General features: G+C 35.2%; 1 protein-coding gene across 1 annotated transcript in view; it reads left to right on the top strand.

The window, feature by feature from the left end:
- Nlrp14 (NLR family pyrin domain containing 14) overlaps positions 1 to 13,636 on the top strand; it is a 28,627-nt gene extending 14,991 nt beyond the window's left edge. Inside the window, exons 6-11 of the mRNA XM_027942273.3 lie at positions 4,326 to 4,496; positions 4,965 to 5,135; positions 6,845 to 7,015; positions 7,361 to 7,531; positions 12,696 to 12,866; positions 13,501 to 13,636. Coding sequence (XP_027798074.2) covers positions 4,326 to 4,496; positions 4,965 to 5,135; positions 6,845 to 7,015; positions 7,361 to 7,531; positions 12,696 to 12,866; positions 13,501 to 13,636 — 991 coding nt within the window. The remainder of the gene's footprint in view (positions 1 to 4,325; positions 4,497 to 4,964; positions 5,136 to 6,844; positions 7,016 to 7,360; positions 7,532 to 12,695; positions 12,867 to 13,500) is intronic.
- The last annotated feature ends 258 nt before the right edge of the window (positions 13,637 to 13,894 follow it).

The following is a 13,894-nucleotide window of genomic DNA, read 5'->3' as shown; positions in this document are numbered from 1 at the left end:
GTGACATCTGGTCAGAGCCATAGACAAGAATCAATAAAGCCAGTTAAAAAAAAAATCATAATTTGTGTATTTTTAAGGGGCTTTAGGAATTTCTAGCCATGAGCCTTAGTTTAGTGCTACTATTGAGAAATAGTTGGGCTGGGTGTGGTGGCACATGGCCTGTAATCCCAGCAGCTCAGGAGGCTGAGACAGGAGGGTCAAAAGTTCAAAGCCAGCCTCAGCAAAAAAAAGTGAGGCACTAAGCAACTCAGTGAGACCCTGTCCCTAAATAAAATACAAAATAGGGTTGGGGATGTGGCTCAGTGATTGAGTGTTCCTGAATTCAATCCCCAGTACAGAAAAAAGAAAAAATAATTGGGTAAGCTCTCCAGAAGAAACTAAATGTAAGATAAAATAATCTGTTTTGTTGGCTTATATTTAGGTGTCATTTTGGAGCCATAATCCCTTAGCAGTTTCTCTCTTGATAGAATTACTGGTGATTAATGTTATATCTTAATATAAATGACACATTTCCTCCTAACTCTAGAAAAAACAGGAAACAGTGTCTTAGTCTGATTTCTGTTGGTAGTAACACAATATCCCAGACTGGTATTTTAAAGAGCTTTATTTTGGCTCATGGTTCTGGAGGTGCAAGGTTAAGGGGTTGAATCTGCCAATGGCTTCCTTACTGGCAGAATTCTGAGGTGGTGCAAGACGTAACATGGCAAGAGACGGGATGCGTATATCCTCTGGTCTCTTAGTCTTTGTATAAAGCCACCAGTATTCAATCACTTGTATTCATCTACCCTGATGACTTTCCTTATCACCACCTAACAGTCCCATTTCTAAAAATACAGATTAAATTTCAAATTTCTGTCCTCTTAAGAACCCCCAAAGGGATTAAGCTGTAATATCAGTTTAGAGAGGACAAACCTTATTCAAATCATCACACTGTTTTTTTTTTTCTACTATTACTTCTATGCATGGGAGGGTTCCAGTGATCTTTTTTAAATTTGACAAAATATTTTTAATATTTAGGAATTCAGAAATATTAATTTGAATGTTAAGAGTTACATATTATTTCATATGACAGTCAAAACTTAGTAGTTAAGGGTTGTTTTCACAAAACATAGCAATGATTTCTAAAGTCCCAAGTAATTGAGAGCCTTAGTTATAAGAAAACATTCATTCTTTTTTGGAGGGTACGTTGTGGGGATTGAACTTGGGGACACTTGACCACTGAGCCACATCCCCAGTCCTATTTTGTATTTTTTATTTAGAGAAAATAAAAAATACGAAATAGTTGTTTTTTCTGTACTTGCTTAGCATCTCCATTTTGCTGAGGCTGGCTTTGACAGAATCCTCCTGTTTCAGCCTCCCAAGCTGCTGAGATTACAGGTGTACACCATTGCAAACAGCAAAACATTCACTTTTATAAAATAGTTTCTGACTTATAAACTACCTGCTTTTCTTTGCAGCTGCAAAATAAAGAACATTTTATGAAGTTGAGATTCATTCATCAGGAGTTAGGAGGTTCCATAGGTGAAATTTCATTAGTTAGCACTAAGAAAAATTGGAAATCTCAAGAAACTCAAACTTCTAATGTGGAAATGATTTAAGCAAGCATTAAAATGTATATATTATAGTTAAGCATTTAATATTCATGGTTAAAAACATTTTCAATTGTTATTTCCAGCTTTCTATTTTTTTTATTCCTAAGTGAGAGCTATTTTACTTCATTTTTGTTTTATATACAGATGTGTCCAGAAACTTGTAAATACTCACTTTTTAATTTAATTGGTGGTCATTATTCTTTAGATCCCCTCCAAATTGCCTGAGTTATCCAATTCAAAAGGATTTTGACATTTTAATACTTTTATATAAAGTAATGCATTTAGCATACCTCTATCATACAGTTCAAGTATGTTAATTTAATCTGGGATTATAGGGTACATATTTTATACTTTTGGACACTTTGGATACTTTTCTGAATTTTTTTATGACAACATGAATATAATTATTCAGACTTAATTTCCACATACAAAATTTTTGTCAGTGTATATTACCAGGTTGTTTTGTTTTCTTAAACTCCTTTTCCATTGTTAAAAAAAAAAAAAGCTTAATTTTTATTAATTACATTCTTGGTGAGATTGTAAACTAATGACTTATTGAAATGTATGTGAGTGGTAGAGTTTGATTTATGTCCTTCAATTGCCTTTATAGATGTATGACAGCTTACCAGGGTCCTAGATCTCCACCCTGTTCTCCGAACTTTTACTTTGCTATATTAGTTTCTAACATTCAGTGTTCTAAAGAGTAGTATAAGAATAGCCTGGTGGCCTGGGGCTGTGGCTCAGCAGTAGCACACTTGCCTGGCTTGTGTGAGGCTCTGGGGTTCAATTATCAGCACCACATATAAATAAACAAAAGGTCTATCAACACCTTAAAAAAAAAAAGCCTGACTCTCAAATCTGTAGTCTCTCTCCCTGCCTCTGCAGTTTGTAGTATTTTGTCTTGTCATTGATGATGATAGGATATATTTTTATTTCTTTTGCCTAAAATATCTTTTGGTGCAGGGCAATCTCTTTTTACTCAGCAAGGATTTCTTTAAATTGAATTTTGTAAAATGGCTTCAGTTCTTTTCCTCTCTTTTTCATGCTGTTTTTCAAAAGCACCTAATGCTCATTGATTATAGATATTTTTTCCTATGTAATTTTTAGTCAGTTTAATGTTTGGTTTCCCCCTCTTTTTTTCTTGGGAGTTTCTCAAACTTATTTTCATTAATTTTAATTTACTATTTTTTACATCTAACTCAGATAGCAGATTTCTTTTTGATTTTGTTGGATTCTTGCATCCTCAGCCTGTTCTCTTTCTCTCAATCTCACTCCCCTTGTGCTATTACTTGTTTCAGAGTCTTTATCTTCCTATACATTTAAAATGAAAACAAATCCTTCCACACATTTTCTCATGTCCCCTAGTTTTCTCTTTTTCATACACTTGCCCCTTAGTGTAATATCTTTCTGTAAGAATTTAATATTTTATCCACAGGTCCTCATAATATTGAATCTTCTCGTCTAGAAGAGTTCTGCACAAACAGAATGACAAGAGTCCCCCCTTTTTTCCCCAACTACCTGTGTGGCTGCTAATACAGTGTCCCCTCGATATAGTTCTGCTCAGGCTGCCATACCAAAATGCCATGAACTCTGAGTATCTTAAACTTATTTCTCAATATTATGGAGGTTGAAAGATCAAGAGCAGACAGGATTGATTTCTGGTGAGGTCTCTCACCTTTTGTTTTCTTGCTGTGTCCCCACATGGCCTTTTTTATGTGTACTTGCCCACTCTTTGTATCCCTTTCCCTTCTTATAAGTATGCCAGTACTATTACATTAGGACCCTACTCTTTTTACTTCATTTAACCTTATTTACTTCCTTAAAGGACCCACCTCCAAATACTTCCACATTAGGAGTTAGCATCTCAACATATGACTTTTGGAGGAACATAATTCAACCCAGAACACTTTTTTTTTCAGGGAAAATTAAGATTTTCAGCCTTTGGTCATACTCTAGGTCACCCATTGTATCTAATTCTGGACTGCAGGGGGGAGCTTTTTCCTGTTCCTGCCTCTGTGTACCCTGATTTTGATGGAGAGAACCGATTCCTGAGTGCCTCAAGTTGTTAAGCCCTTTATTAAAGGGAATACCTGGAGCAGCTCCAGCTGCCAAGAACCCTGTGCTGCCTGACTCTTCTCACACATTGTTGGTATCACTCCCAGTGTATGGAGCACAAATTATTTTCAAATAGAAATCTCTTTCAAGATTATTTAGAAGGATTCTATGTGTACTTTTTCTACTTCATTTCCTCTTTTAGAAACAATTTTATTTCTGATTTACTTCTTGGTTTCACTTTTAAGGACCAAGTTCCTCAGAAAGCATGGGTTGATTCCCATGAGTAAGCAAGCTCACGGGAGATTGCTCCTGACTTCTGTCTGCCTCTGTTGTTCCACAGATCAGTGTTGGAGGGGACAGTTATCCTTTGATCCATCTTCTTCAGAGTTGTAGTTAGGGAAATACCTCTCAGACTAAAAAAATGTATTTCCATTAAAGATTTTAAAATGCTTTCATACACATTTTCATGGGGAATTGGGGATGGGAGAGAGAAGCTTTCTTCCCTCCTTAACTCTGTCATAGCCCTATACTTAAATAACTGATTCTATGAAGGGAAGCTGAAATTTCAGTCAAGGTTCCCCCAAACTGACAAATCTTTACTCTCTGGCTGGGTGTGAGTGGTGATTGTCATTCTTTTGTAGGATGTATCATTTCTGTTTTTTTGATTTTGTTTTCCAGGTTGGAATCCTGTGAATTAACTGCAGTTTGTTGTCTAAATATATCCAAGGCTCTCATCAAAAGCCAGAGCCTGATATTTCTGAATCTGTCGGCCAATAATCTGTTGGATGATGGCGTGAAGTTGTTATGTGAGGCCTTACAACATCCAAAATGTTGCCTAGAGAGACTGTCGTGAGTCTGTTTTTATAACTTCATTATGGTTTAAATAGGGAAAAGCCTGAGTCTTAATATTAACAGGCCCATTTGTCAGTCCTAGGTGAATTCTGTAAGTACTTCCTGTTTTGGTACTTCTCTTTTTCTGTGTGTGTCTGGGGATTGAATCCATGACTTTGTGTACGCAAAGCATGTGATATACCACTGAACTATACCAGCAGCCCTCCCTTCCTCTTCTACATGACTTTTAAGATAATTTTCTTTCTGATCAAGCTTATTTTCATTCCTTTTCTAGACTTTTCGTCTTCCTTTGTTTCACTCTATCCTGTACACGGCTACAATGATATTCACAATTGAAGTAGATTTGTTGAGGTTAATCCCATAGTAAAGAATCAAATTTATAAGCACCTGCTAATTTCCTTGTGAAGGAGAAGAGACATGGACTATGGAAATTGAAGGATCCTTTCCCATCTGTTTATCCTTCAGCTTAGAAAGTTGTGGCCTCACAGAAGTTGGTTGTGAGGATCTTTCATTGGCTCTCCTCAGCAATAAGACACTGACACATTTATGCCTGGCAGACAATGTTTTGGGAGATGATGGAGTAAAGCTTGTAAGTGATGCCTTGAAAAACCCACAGTGTACTCTACAGAGCCTTGTGTAAGTGTCTACTAGTTTTCATCCTTCCAATATAATATGCATTGTAAAGTATATTTAAAATTATGATATTGTTCAAATGTGTCTTCCACAATTCATGTATCAGAAATTTAATTTTGAATGCAGCAGTGTTGAGGTGGTGGTATCTTTCACATGTGATTAGGTCATGAGAGATATTAGATATTTCCCCTCAATTTTGGACATCCAGCTTCCAGACTGTTAGAAATACATTTCTATCATCTATAAATTTCCTCAGGTGTTCTGTTACAGTAACACCAAGCTAAGATGGAGACATTAGGAACAAATTCTGACTCTTGTTTTCCTAGCAGTTACCCCTTAATGATGATGATGATGCTAATAACTGCCATGTATTGTATCCTTACTCTATTCTTGACACTGTGCTGAGTTTATTTAAGCTGTGCAAGGGTACCTGATGGTCTCAAACTGACCACATTCGTTCTAGGTAGCTCATACAGGTCAGAAATGTGAGGCTTAGATAATGTAACTTGTCTAACATCTCACAAGAAAATGATGAATTCAGAACTAAAGTTTACCAGCTATGCAACTCTGTCATTTGGGCTTAGAATGAACTTTTTATATAGGTATTTTTTTGTTTCTTGCACACATACACATTACATACTCCTTAAACAGAAATAATAGCATTCCATTGTATGGCTGAATCACAATGTGCTTATTCTGTTAATTTTTTCTAGATAATTTCCTAGACATAAAATTGATAAGCCAAAGTTTGCATTTTTTTTTTCTTTTTTGGGGAGGTCAGATGTTCCAGATAGGTTGTTATATTCCCAGCAGTAGTCTAGGGATCTTCATTTTAATGCCCCACTAGGTATTCACAATCTTTCTGATCAGTATTAGAAAGTTGAAAAATAACGTGTAATTTGATGTTGAACATATTTTCAAATGTTTTTGGCTCTTTATTCTCTAGGAATTGCTTCTTCATAGGTTTACTTTTCTTATGCATGTTTTCTGATATGTTATATTATGGTTATTAATATCACATATACTTCTTACATATTGCAAATAATTTTCCTAGCATGTTGCTTTATTTCCAGATTTCTCTATGGTTATTTTCATAATATAGAAATTTAAATTTTTCATAAGGTCAGATTCTGCCTCATGACTTCTGGAGGTTTTATCAAAATTGGAAATACCTTTCTTTAAAAAAAAATCCACTTAAGTCATTATCTCATGTTCTTAATGGTTTTGTTTTTAACATTTGCATGTTAAATTATGCAAAGTTTATTCCAATTTAACATTTACATGTTAAATTATTCCCAATTTTATCTTAAGATTTATACTTATCAGATCTGTTTACAAAAATAATTTATGGCATGATGTCTTGTTCTTATTGATTGAAAATGCCACTTTTATTACATATGAAGAATGCTTATTTTATTATGATTACTTCTATTATATGCCATCTGCCTGCTGCTCTATTCTGCAATAGTACTGTATTCAATATAAAAAGGTTAACGTTGGTTTTAGTGTAAGAAAAACTGAAGAACATGAATCCAGTCTATAATACAATTTGATGCAGACATAAATGTCCCATGTGAGACAGGCTGCTAGTCAGAGTGTCTGATTTGAGATTGGGTGTTGGCAAGTGATTATAACCTAAAATTTTTCAGATATAAAAATCTCTGGGCAGTAGAAGAATGCTTCCATCTTTCCTTACATTGTCCTTCCTCTAGGCTGAGGTGCTGCCATTTCACTTCACTGAGCAGTGAATATCTCTCAACTTCTCTTGTGCACAATAAGAGCCTCAAGCATCTGGACCTGGGTTCAAACTATCTTCAAGATGATGGAGTAAAGCTTCTGTGTGATGTCTTCCGGCAGCCAAGCTGTAATCTTCAGGATTTGGAGTGGGTTTTCTGGGACTTTACTATTGGGTAGTTTCAGTTACAGGCTGTCTTAAGGGTAGAGGAGATTTGGGGGGCGAGGTGAGGAAGGCTGAGATCTGAGTATCCAAAGTGTATAGAGCTGATTTTCTGTCATTCTGCCTGAGACAAGCTGAGGAAGTCTGTCCATCAGATTTTTACCCACTGGGTTTCTTTTGCATTGTTTGCTAGTAACATTAGACCTTCCCATGTGTGTTCTGGGTTGTAGATAGAGTGAGAAGAGGTTCAAATGTCTGGGCAGCTCTACTAGGACAAAGTTAACTAAGCCTGACAACTGAAGGGTTCACTTCTCTTTTCTATTTCTTACAGATTAATGGGTTGTGTTCTCACTAATGCATGTTGTTTGGATCTGGCTTCAGTTATTTTAAACAACCCAAACCTGCACAGCCTAGACCTTGGGAATAATGAACTGAAGGATGATGGGATGAAAATTCTATGTGATGCTTTAAGACATCCAAATAGTAACATTCAGAAGCTTGGGTGAGTTTGTAGTTGTATCATTAGGAAAATGATAGCTGTTTGATGGCTGGTATAGATAGTAGTTTCATGTGTGGAGAGAATGAAAAAACAATGAGGACTAGAAGGTAAGTTACTCTGAGAAATAAGAATCTGAATTTCAAATATATGGGTCAATGTGTATTACATGTTCTTTAGTATAAAAGATACATATTAAGTAAATGGTACCTGTTTGGGCTTCTCCATTCATCCTTCAGATATTCCATTTGTTCTTGAGTTAATTTTTCTTTTTAAATCAAATACTTTACTAATCATCTTATATCTATAAAACACAAGGAGCTTGCAATCTAATAAACGCTGATCCTATGTACTTCTTATGTTCAATCTTGTGTTTAGTTTTTTACTTAGATCTTGAACTGATATTGGCTAGTTCATTTTCATCTGTACAACGTAAGTTATTGACCTCTAGGTCAGGAATTGGATTCTCCATGTGGGAAACCAAGACACAATACGTTTCAGCCTTTAGGAATTCAGTATCTCCCAGAGAAATCTTCCTTGACTCTTACAAGAGAGTGCTGCTGTTCCAGTGTTTCCATGCCTTTTATAATAATGCTGACATTGTAACTATCATAGAATTTTATCCTATTTTCAACCTAATAACTTAACCTGCTTCTATTTCATGGATGCTGGAAGAAAACACAATATTTCTTTCAGAAAAAAAGGACTTCATTAGAAAGAGTATCATTGTCAGTTCCCATTTTCCCCAGGCTTTACTGGACTGTCATGGAGGGCTCAGATGGATGCCTGAACATGCCACTGTAGAGCAAGTGAGAATAAGCCTGCTCTTCGTCCTGGAGAGAGATGTTACTTTATCATTTAGGTTGCTCCATGAAAATACAGCCCTGAGAAATGGCCTGGGTAGAGTTATCAGAAACTTGTGTTCTTGTTAGCAAAACATGTGGGAGAGTGACAGATCAATGGAAAAATGTCTTGTAACAATATCCATCCCTTGTTTCTATACAATACAGTATTAGCTTCTTGTGAATTTTCACATGAGTGTACTACTCCATTAGCCACTCTGATTAATCTACTCAATAGAAGCTGGAACCGTATCTGTTCAATTAATCCCACATACTATTTAATGAAAACCATGATAAAACTCCAAGTACAGAAAGAGGCCAACTTATAGTATTGATTTCAAACACAATGCTAGGGTCCTGGATTCAGCCAACTGAATAAATCCCAAAAGAACTAATAGGTCTTTCATCTGTTATGATCCACACAAAGGCATTTAGAATGACTTGCAAATCTCTGATTTCAGTGGCAATAAATGGGGCAAAATATGGACCCAAAGCAACCCATATCTCCAATAAGGGACATTTTAAGTGGTCCACTGTTCCCCACATACATAAGGCTCAAAAGAGCACAGGACACTCTAATTTGGGATGTATTGCTGTAATTGATTTGGGTCACCATTAGACTGGTTTGGTTAAGTGAGGTAGACAGTCACATTGATAATTACAGCTGATTCATTGGCCATACATAGTTTAACCCAAGACTGTTCTGGCATCAGGAAATCCAAGTGAAGTGAGGCTGTGCTGGTTGTTGTACTTATACACATATGATGGGGGTCCACATTGGGGTTTCCAATGATAGCATCAGGCACAGGAGAATAGCTCAGTGCCTCCTGCATCCCCAGGAGGTTTTCTGTTTATACAGCTTGTGGACAGACATGAAAACCCAGGCAGATTTCTGGGTGCAGCTGTTGCTGGATTTACAAAGACCAAATAGTTATTTTGCCAGGCTGTAGTGTTGGAACTTTGTGTGTGGTGGGGGGAATGAGAACTTTAATTGTTCTCCTTACTCTTTATACTTCTCAGGTTCTTGTTGTTGTTCCCTAATTCCAACTTGGTGGCCGTAACTTCACTTACTCTTCAGCCATTCCTCACCCTTACCCAAACCTTTAGCCCAGTGGGATCTGGGGTAGAGAGATGGAAGCATCTTTACAATATTTATAGAGACTCCTCATCTCCCACACCCTTTATATTCCATATTCTATTTACTATCTCCTAAATAGCAAAGGCAATTATGAAGCAGATGGATCTTTCATTACCTTTTAAAATATGGTTGGAAATATATAAAAGTCCATTTTAATATATTTCCTATATAGATACTCATTTTCTCTAGCAAAAATTCATTGAAGTTTTTTCTCTCCTTACTTCTTGGCAGGGACACCTTTGTTACTTGTTACATTTTTGTTGGTGGATGGATCTGCCACTGGATTTTCTCTTCTTTCCCTTTAGCCTGTTTGTAATTCCCCAGGCCCAATAGTGCACTGTCTTAGAACAGCTCTATAATAAGTCCTGATGTCTACTAGACGGAGTCTTCCAAAAATATTTCTGATGATAATCTTCAAAATAATTTTGACTCTTCTCCTTTGCATTTCCAAGTTAATTTTCAAATATCAGATTATCAATTATCATGCACAAGCACCTGCCACACCTACCTGTTAACTGGAATTGCATTGAATCTATCAATGAGTGAGTCTCTTGATATGCCAAAATGAAGTATTACTCAGTTTAAGTCTACCAATAAAGCTTACTAATTTTCCCGAAGTGGATGTATACTTTGTTGTTTACCTATTCTAAAACTAATGCCATCAAAAATAGTTAATTGCTATTTTTTTCATTGTGTTTCATAGATACACAGTTGGTTTTGTATGTTGATTTCATATATGTGGCCTGTCACATTCTCTTGTTGATTCTATTTTAGATTATTTTGGATTTTCTAGGTATACAGTCAGACCATTTGGGAATAATGTTATTTTCCTTTTCAGACCTTATATTTTTATTTTTATGACCTTAATAACTGTTAATATGTGATATAATATTAATATGCCCAGGGAGAGTGGGCTTCCTTCTGTTGTTCCTCATATCCAAAACAAAATTTCAGTAAATCACCCACTTATCAATTTTAAAAATTCTTTTATATACCTAGCTTGTGAAAAGTTTTTGTTTATATTTTAAAATTCTGAGTAGGTGTCTAACTTAAGAAATTTGCCAAACCTGTTTACATTTATTATATCAACCTGGGCTAAAAGCAACTCAGTCATGATATCTCTTTTGCGCGCGCGCGCGTGTGTGTGTGTGTGTGTGTATGAGAGGGAGGGACACTTATTTTGTCAGCATAAGTATTTACACATCTTTGTTCATAATGGAGATTACATTATTATTTCTTGTGCATTTCTTGCCTCATTAAGCTTTTGTATCTAAGTTGCAGTAATTTTATAAATTGAGTTTGGGAATATTGCTTCCTTTTCAGATTCCTGGGAGGAATGTAGTAAGACTGGAATTACTTGAATTTTGTAAAACTTTCTGGTGAAACTATATAGTTTCCATTGCAGATTGTTTTAAATCTAGATTATATTTTAAAAGTATGGTTAGGTTTTTTTATTGAGTACTTTTTTGTATGTTTTCTTATTGATTTTATCTATTTAATCCAAATTATAGAACTTATTGGCAAGTTTCCAATAATATTTTACTATCTGTTGAATGTCTAAATCACCAATAGTGATCTCTCTTCTCAATCCTGATATTGGTAATTTGAGCAGCTTCACATTTCATTTTTTTTTCAAAGAACAACACTGATTTCTCTGTTCTACTATATATATATATACTTTATATTTCATTAATTATATAATCTTATTTCTTGTACTTTCATTGGTTTTATTTTGGATTTTGCCATTTTTCCTAACTTCTTGAATTGGATGCTTATTTAGATCATATAACCTTACGTTTCTTTTTATTACCTTCATAACTGGCATACTTCATTCTGTAAGTATTGATATTGTATGCAGTGTTTTGTTTTTAATCTAAAATATTTTTAGAAGTCCCTTATATTTTTCTTTAAGACATATGGGTTGGGCTGGAGATGTGGCTCAAGTGGTAGCGCCCTTGCCTGGCATGCATGGGGCACTGGGTTCGATCCTCAACACCACATAAAAATAAAAATAAACATGTTGTGTCCACCTAAAAAACCTAAAAGTAAATATTTTAAAAAAGACATATGGGTTATTTTAAAATGTATTTCTTTTTCTTTTTTTTTTAATGTGGTGCTGAGGATTGAACCCAGTACCTCACACATTCTAGGCAAACACTACCACTGAGCCTATATTTCTTAATTTTTGAACATTAACCGCTAGCATTGTGATCTGAGAAAATACTGTATGTGATTTTAATCTTTTGAGATCTGTTGGCATTTGCTTCATGGGTCAGTATATAGTTAGTTTTTGTATATGTTCTACTGTGCACTTGAAAAGAGTATGTAGAGTTGCTGGTTGCAGTATCCTATGGTTTGCATATTAGTTGAACGTGTTCCTCAAAGATGCATACGCTGGCAGGCTGGCCCTAGTGTGATTGTGTTGAAGTGTGGAACCTTTAAGGGATGGGACCCAGTGGCAGATGATTAGGTTACTGGAAACAGAAGGATTTTTTTTCCTTTCAGATAACTTAGTTAATGACCATGAAAATATATTAAATCTCCATTATAATATTAGATTTGTATCTTTCACTTTCTGGTTCTGTTTTTCTTTTTATATTTTTGGAACCATTATTAGGGATTGAAAATTTAAATTGATTAAATTTCCTGATGAATTCTTGAAAACTCTTTGTTTTATAATGCTTTTCACCCTAAGGTGTATTTTATGTAATATTTATGAACGCTGTGTTATAATTAGTGTAACCACCTCTCTTCCACATTAACATGAATTCCGTGTGTATAGCAACTTAATTTTTTTATATGATCAGCACCTGCATATGTGCTTATGTAAACATAAGGTAAACCTTATGTTTACCTTGCACACAACTGTTCAATGGCAAGGTAAACATAAGGTGAAAATCATATTCAAATTAGTTGGTTGGTGAAACATCAGGTGCAGAAGGTAGTATATATACTTGCATAGTTATTCTTTGGACTATATTTATAGGCTTGTAATTCATAATAAGGGAAGGTATATGCTCAGCCTATAAATATCTAGTAATAATATTATGAGTACTTGTAATCCTTGAATTAGTATTCTTTTTTTTTTTTTTTAAGTTCTGAAATTCCACTCAAAGCTCACAGATCCTCATGTGCTTGCTCTCTGTCATGGGATAAAGTCATTTTTATCTTTTGTCTCTCTTCCCTACAGGTTGGAATACTGTAGTTTGACCTCTCTCTGTTGTCAGGATCTTTCTTCTACTCTTCTCAGCAACCAAAGACTGATAAACATGAACCTGACACAGAATGCCTTAGGGAGTGAAGGAATTGGGAAGTTATGTGAAGCCTTGAAGTCTCAGGAATGTAAACTACAAATTCTAGGGTAAGTCTTCAGTAGCTTCTCAGGAGAAGAGTTTCCAGTAATGAGAAATTTTGGGAACCACTCATTTATCACAGGCCTAAGAACCTGATTTGGATCCTTTGGAGGATTACTACTAGAACATTGAATTTTGAATGACACAATACAGCATAGTAGTTGAATTGAGCATTCTGGAACCAGGCTACCTGAGTATGGTTTCTGATCTGTCTTCTTACTAAATGTTTAATGTAGGATAATACCCCTATCACTGTTTTGGTTTCCTTATCTGTAGGTTAAATTATAAAATTGACATGTAGGATTATTGGGAAGATTACTGAATCAGTATAGGCTAAGTACTTATAAAAGGGCCTAGCATAACAAGCAATGAATGTGTTAGCTATTTTCAACATTATCATTGGTAGTACTATTTTGCTTGGATAGGAAAAGGTTCTTGCTACATTTAATTTTACTTTGACTACTGTATCTCCTTCACTGCATCTCTCTGTTCCCTTTCCTACTCACCATCCATGCTCATATTCTCTATTTTAAGAGACAGGTTTTGTTTTGTTTTTGTCTCTTTTACTGAAATTTCACAGAGGAAGTGGAAGGCTATAGGAAAATTGAGTTCAGGAAAAGAGATTTCACCTTGTTTTCTCAGGTTGTGCAAAGAGGCATTTGATGAGGAAGCCCAGAAGCTTCTAGAAGAGGTTGAAGTAAGCAATCCACATTTAGTCATTAAGCCCTATTGTAATGATTATGGTGAAGAAGATGGGTCCTGGTGGTGGTGTTCCTGATTTGAAGACCCTGACATTACTTGAAAAAATAAAAATTAAAAGAAATAAAACTTCAGAATGGCAAAGACTTTGGTTCTTAGCATAATAAGATAATCTCTGCACACAAATATTGCAGGTGACATGTTAGATACTGATTAGTCACTTCTCTGTAAAACATTGGTTCTACTTGATACAAGTCTTTAATAGGCTAAAGGAAATGAAAAAAAAAAAAGCTCTCTGAAAAGTATATCATGTTTTTAGTTGGATTCAAAACTTAAG

Source organism: Marmota flaviventris, chromosome 9, assembly GCF_047511675.1.
Source record: "Marmota flaviventris isolate mMarFla1 chromosome 9, mMarFla1.hap1, whole genome shotgun sequence".
Classification (NCBI taxonomy): domain Eukaryota; kingdom Metazoa; phylum Chordata; class Mammalia; order Rodentia; family Sciuridae; genus Marmota; species Marmota flaviventris.
This window is presented reverse-complemented; position numbering and strand designations above follow the sequence as displayed.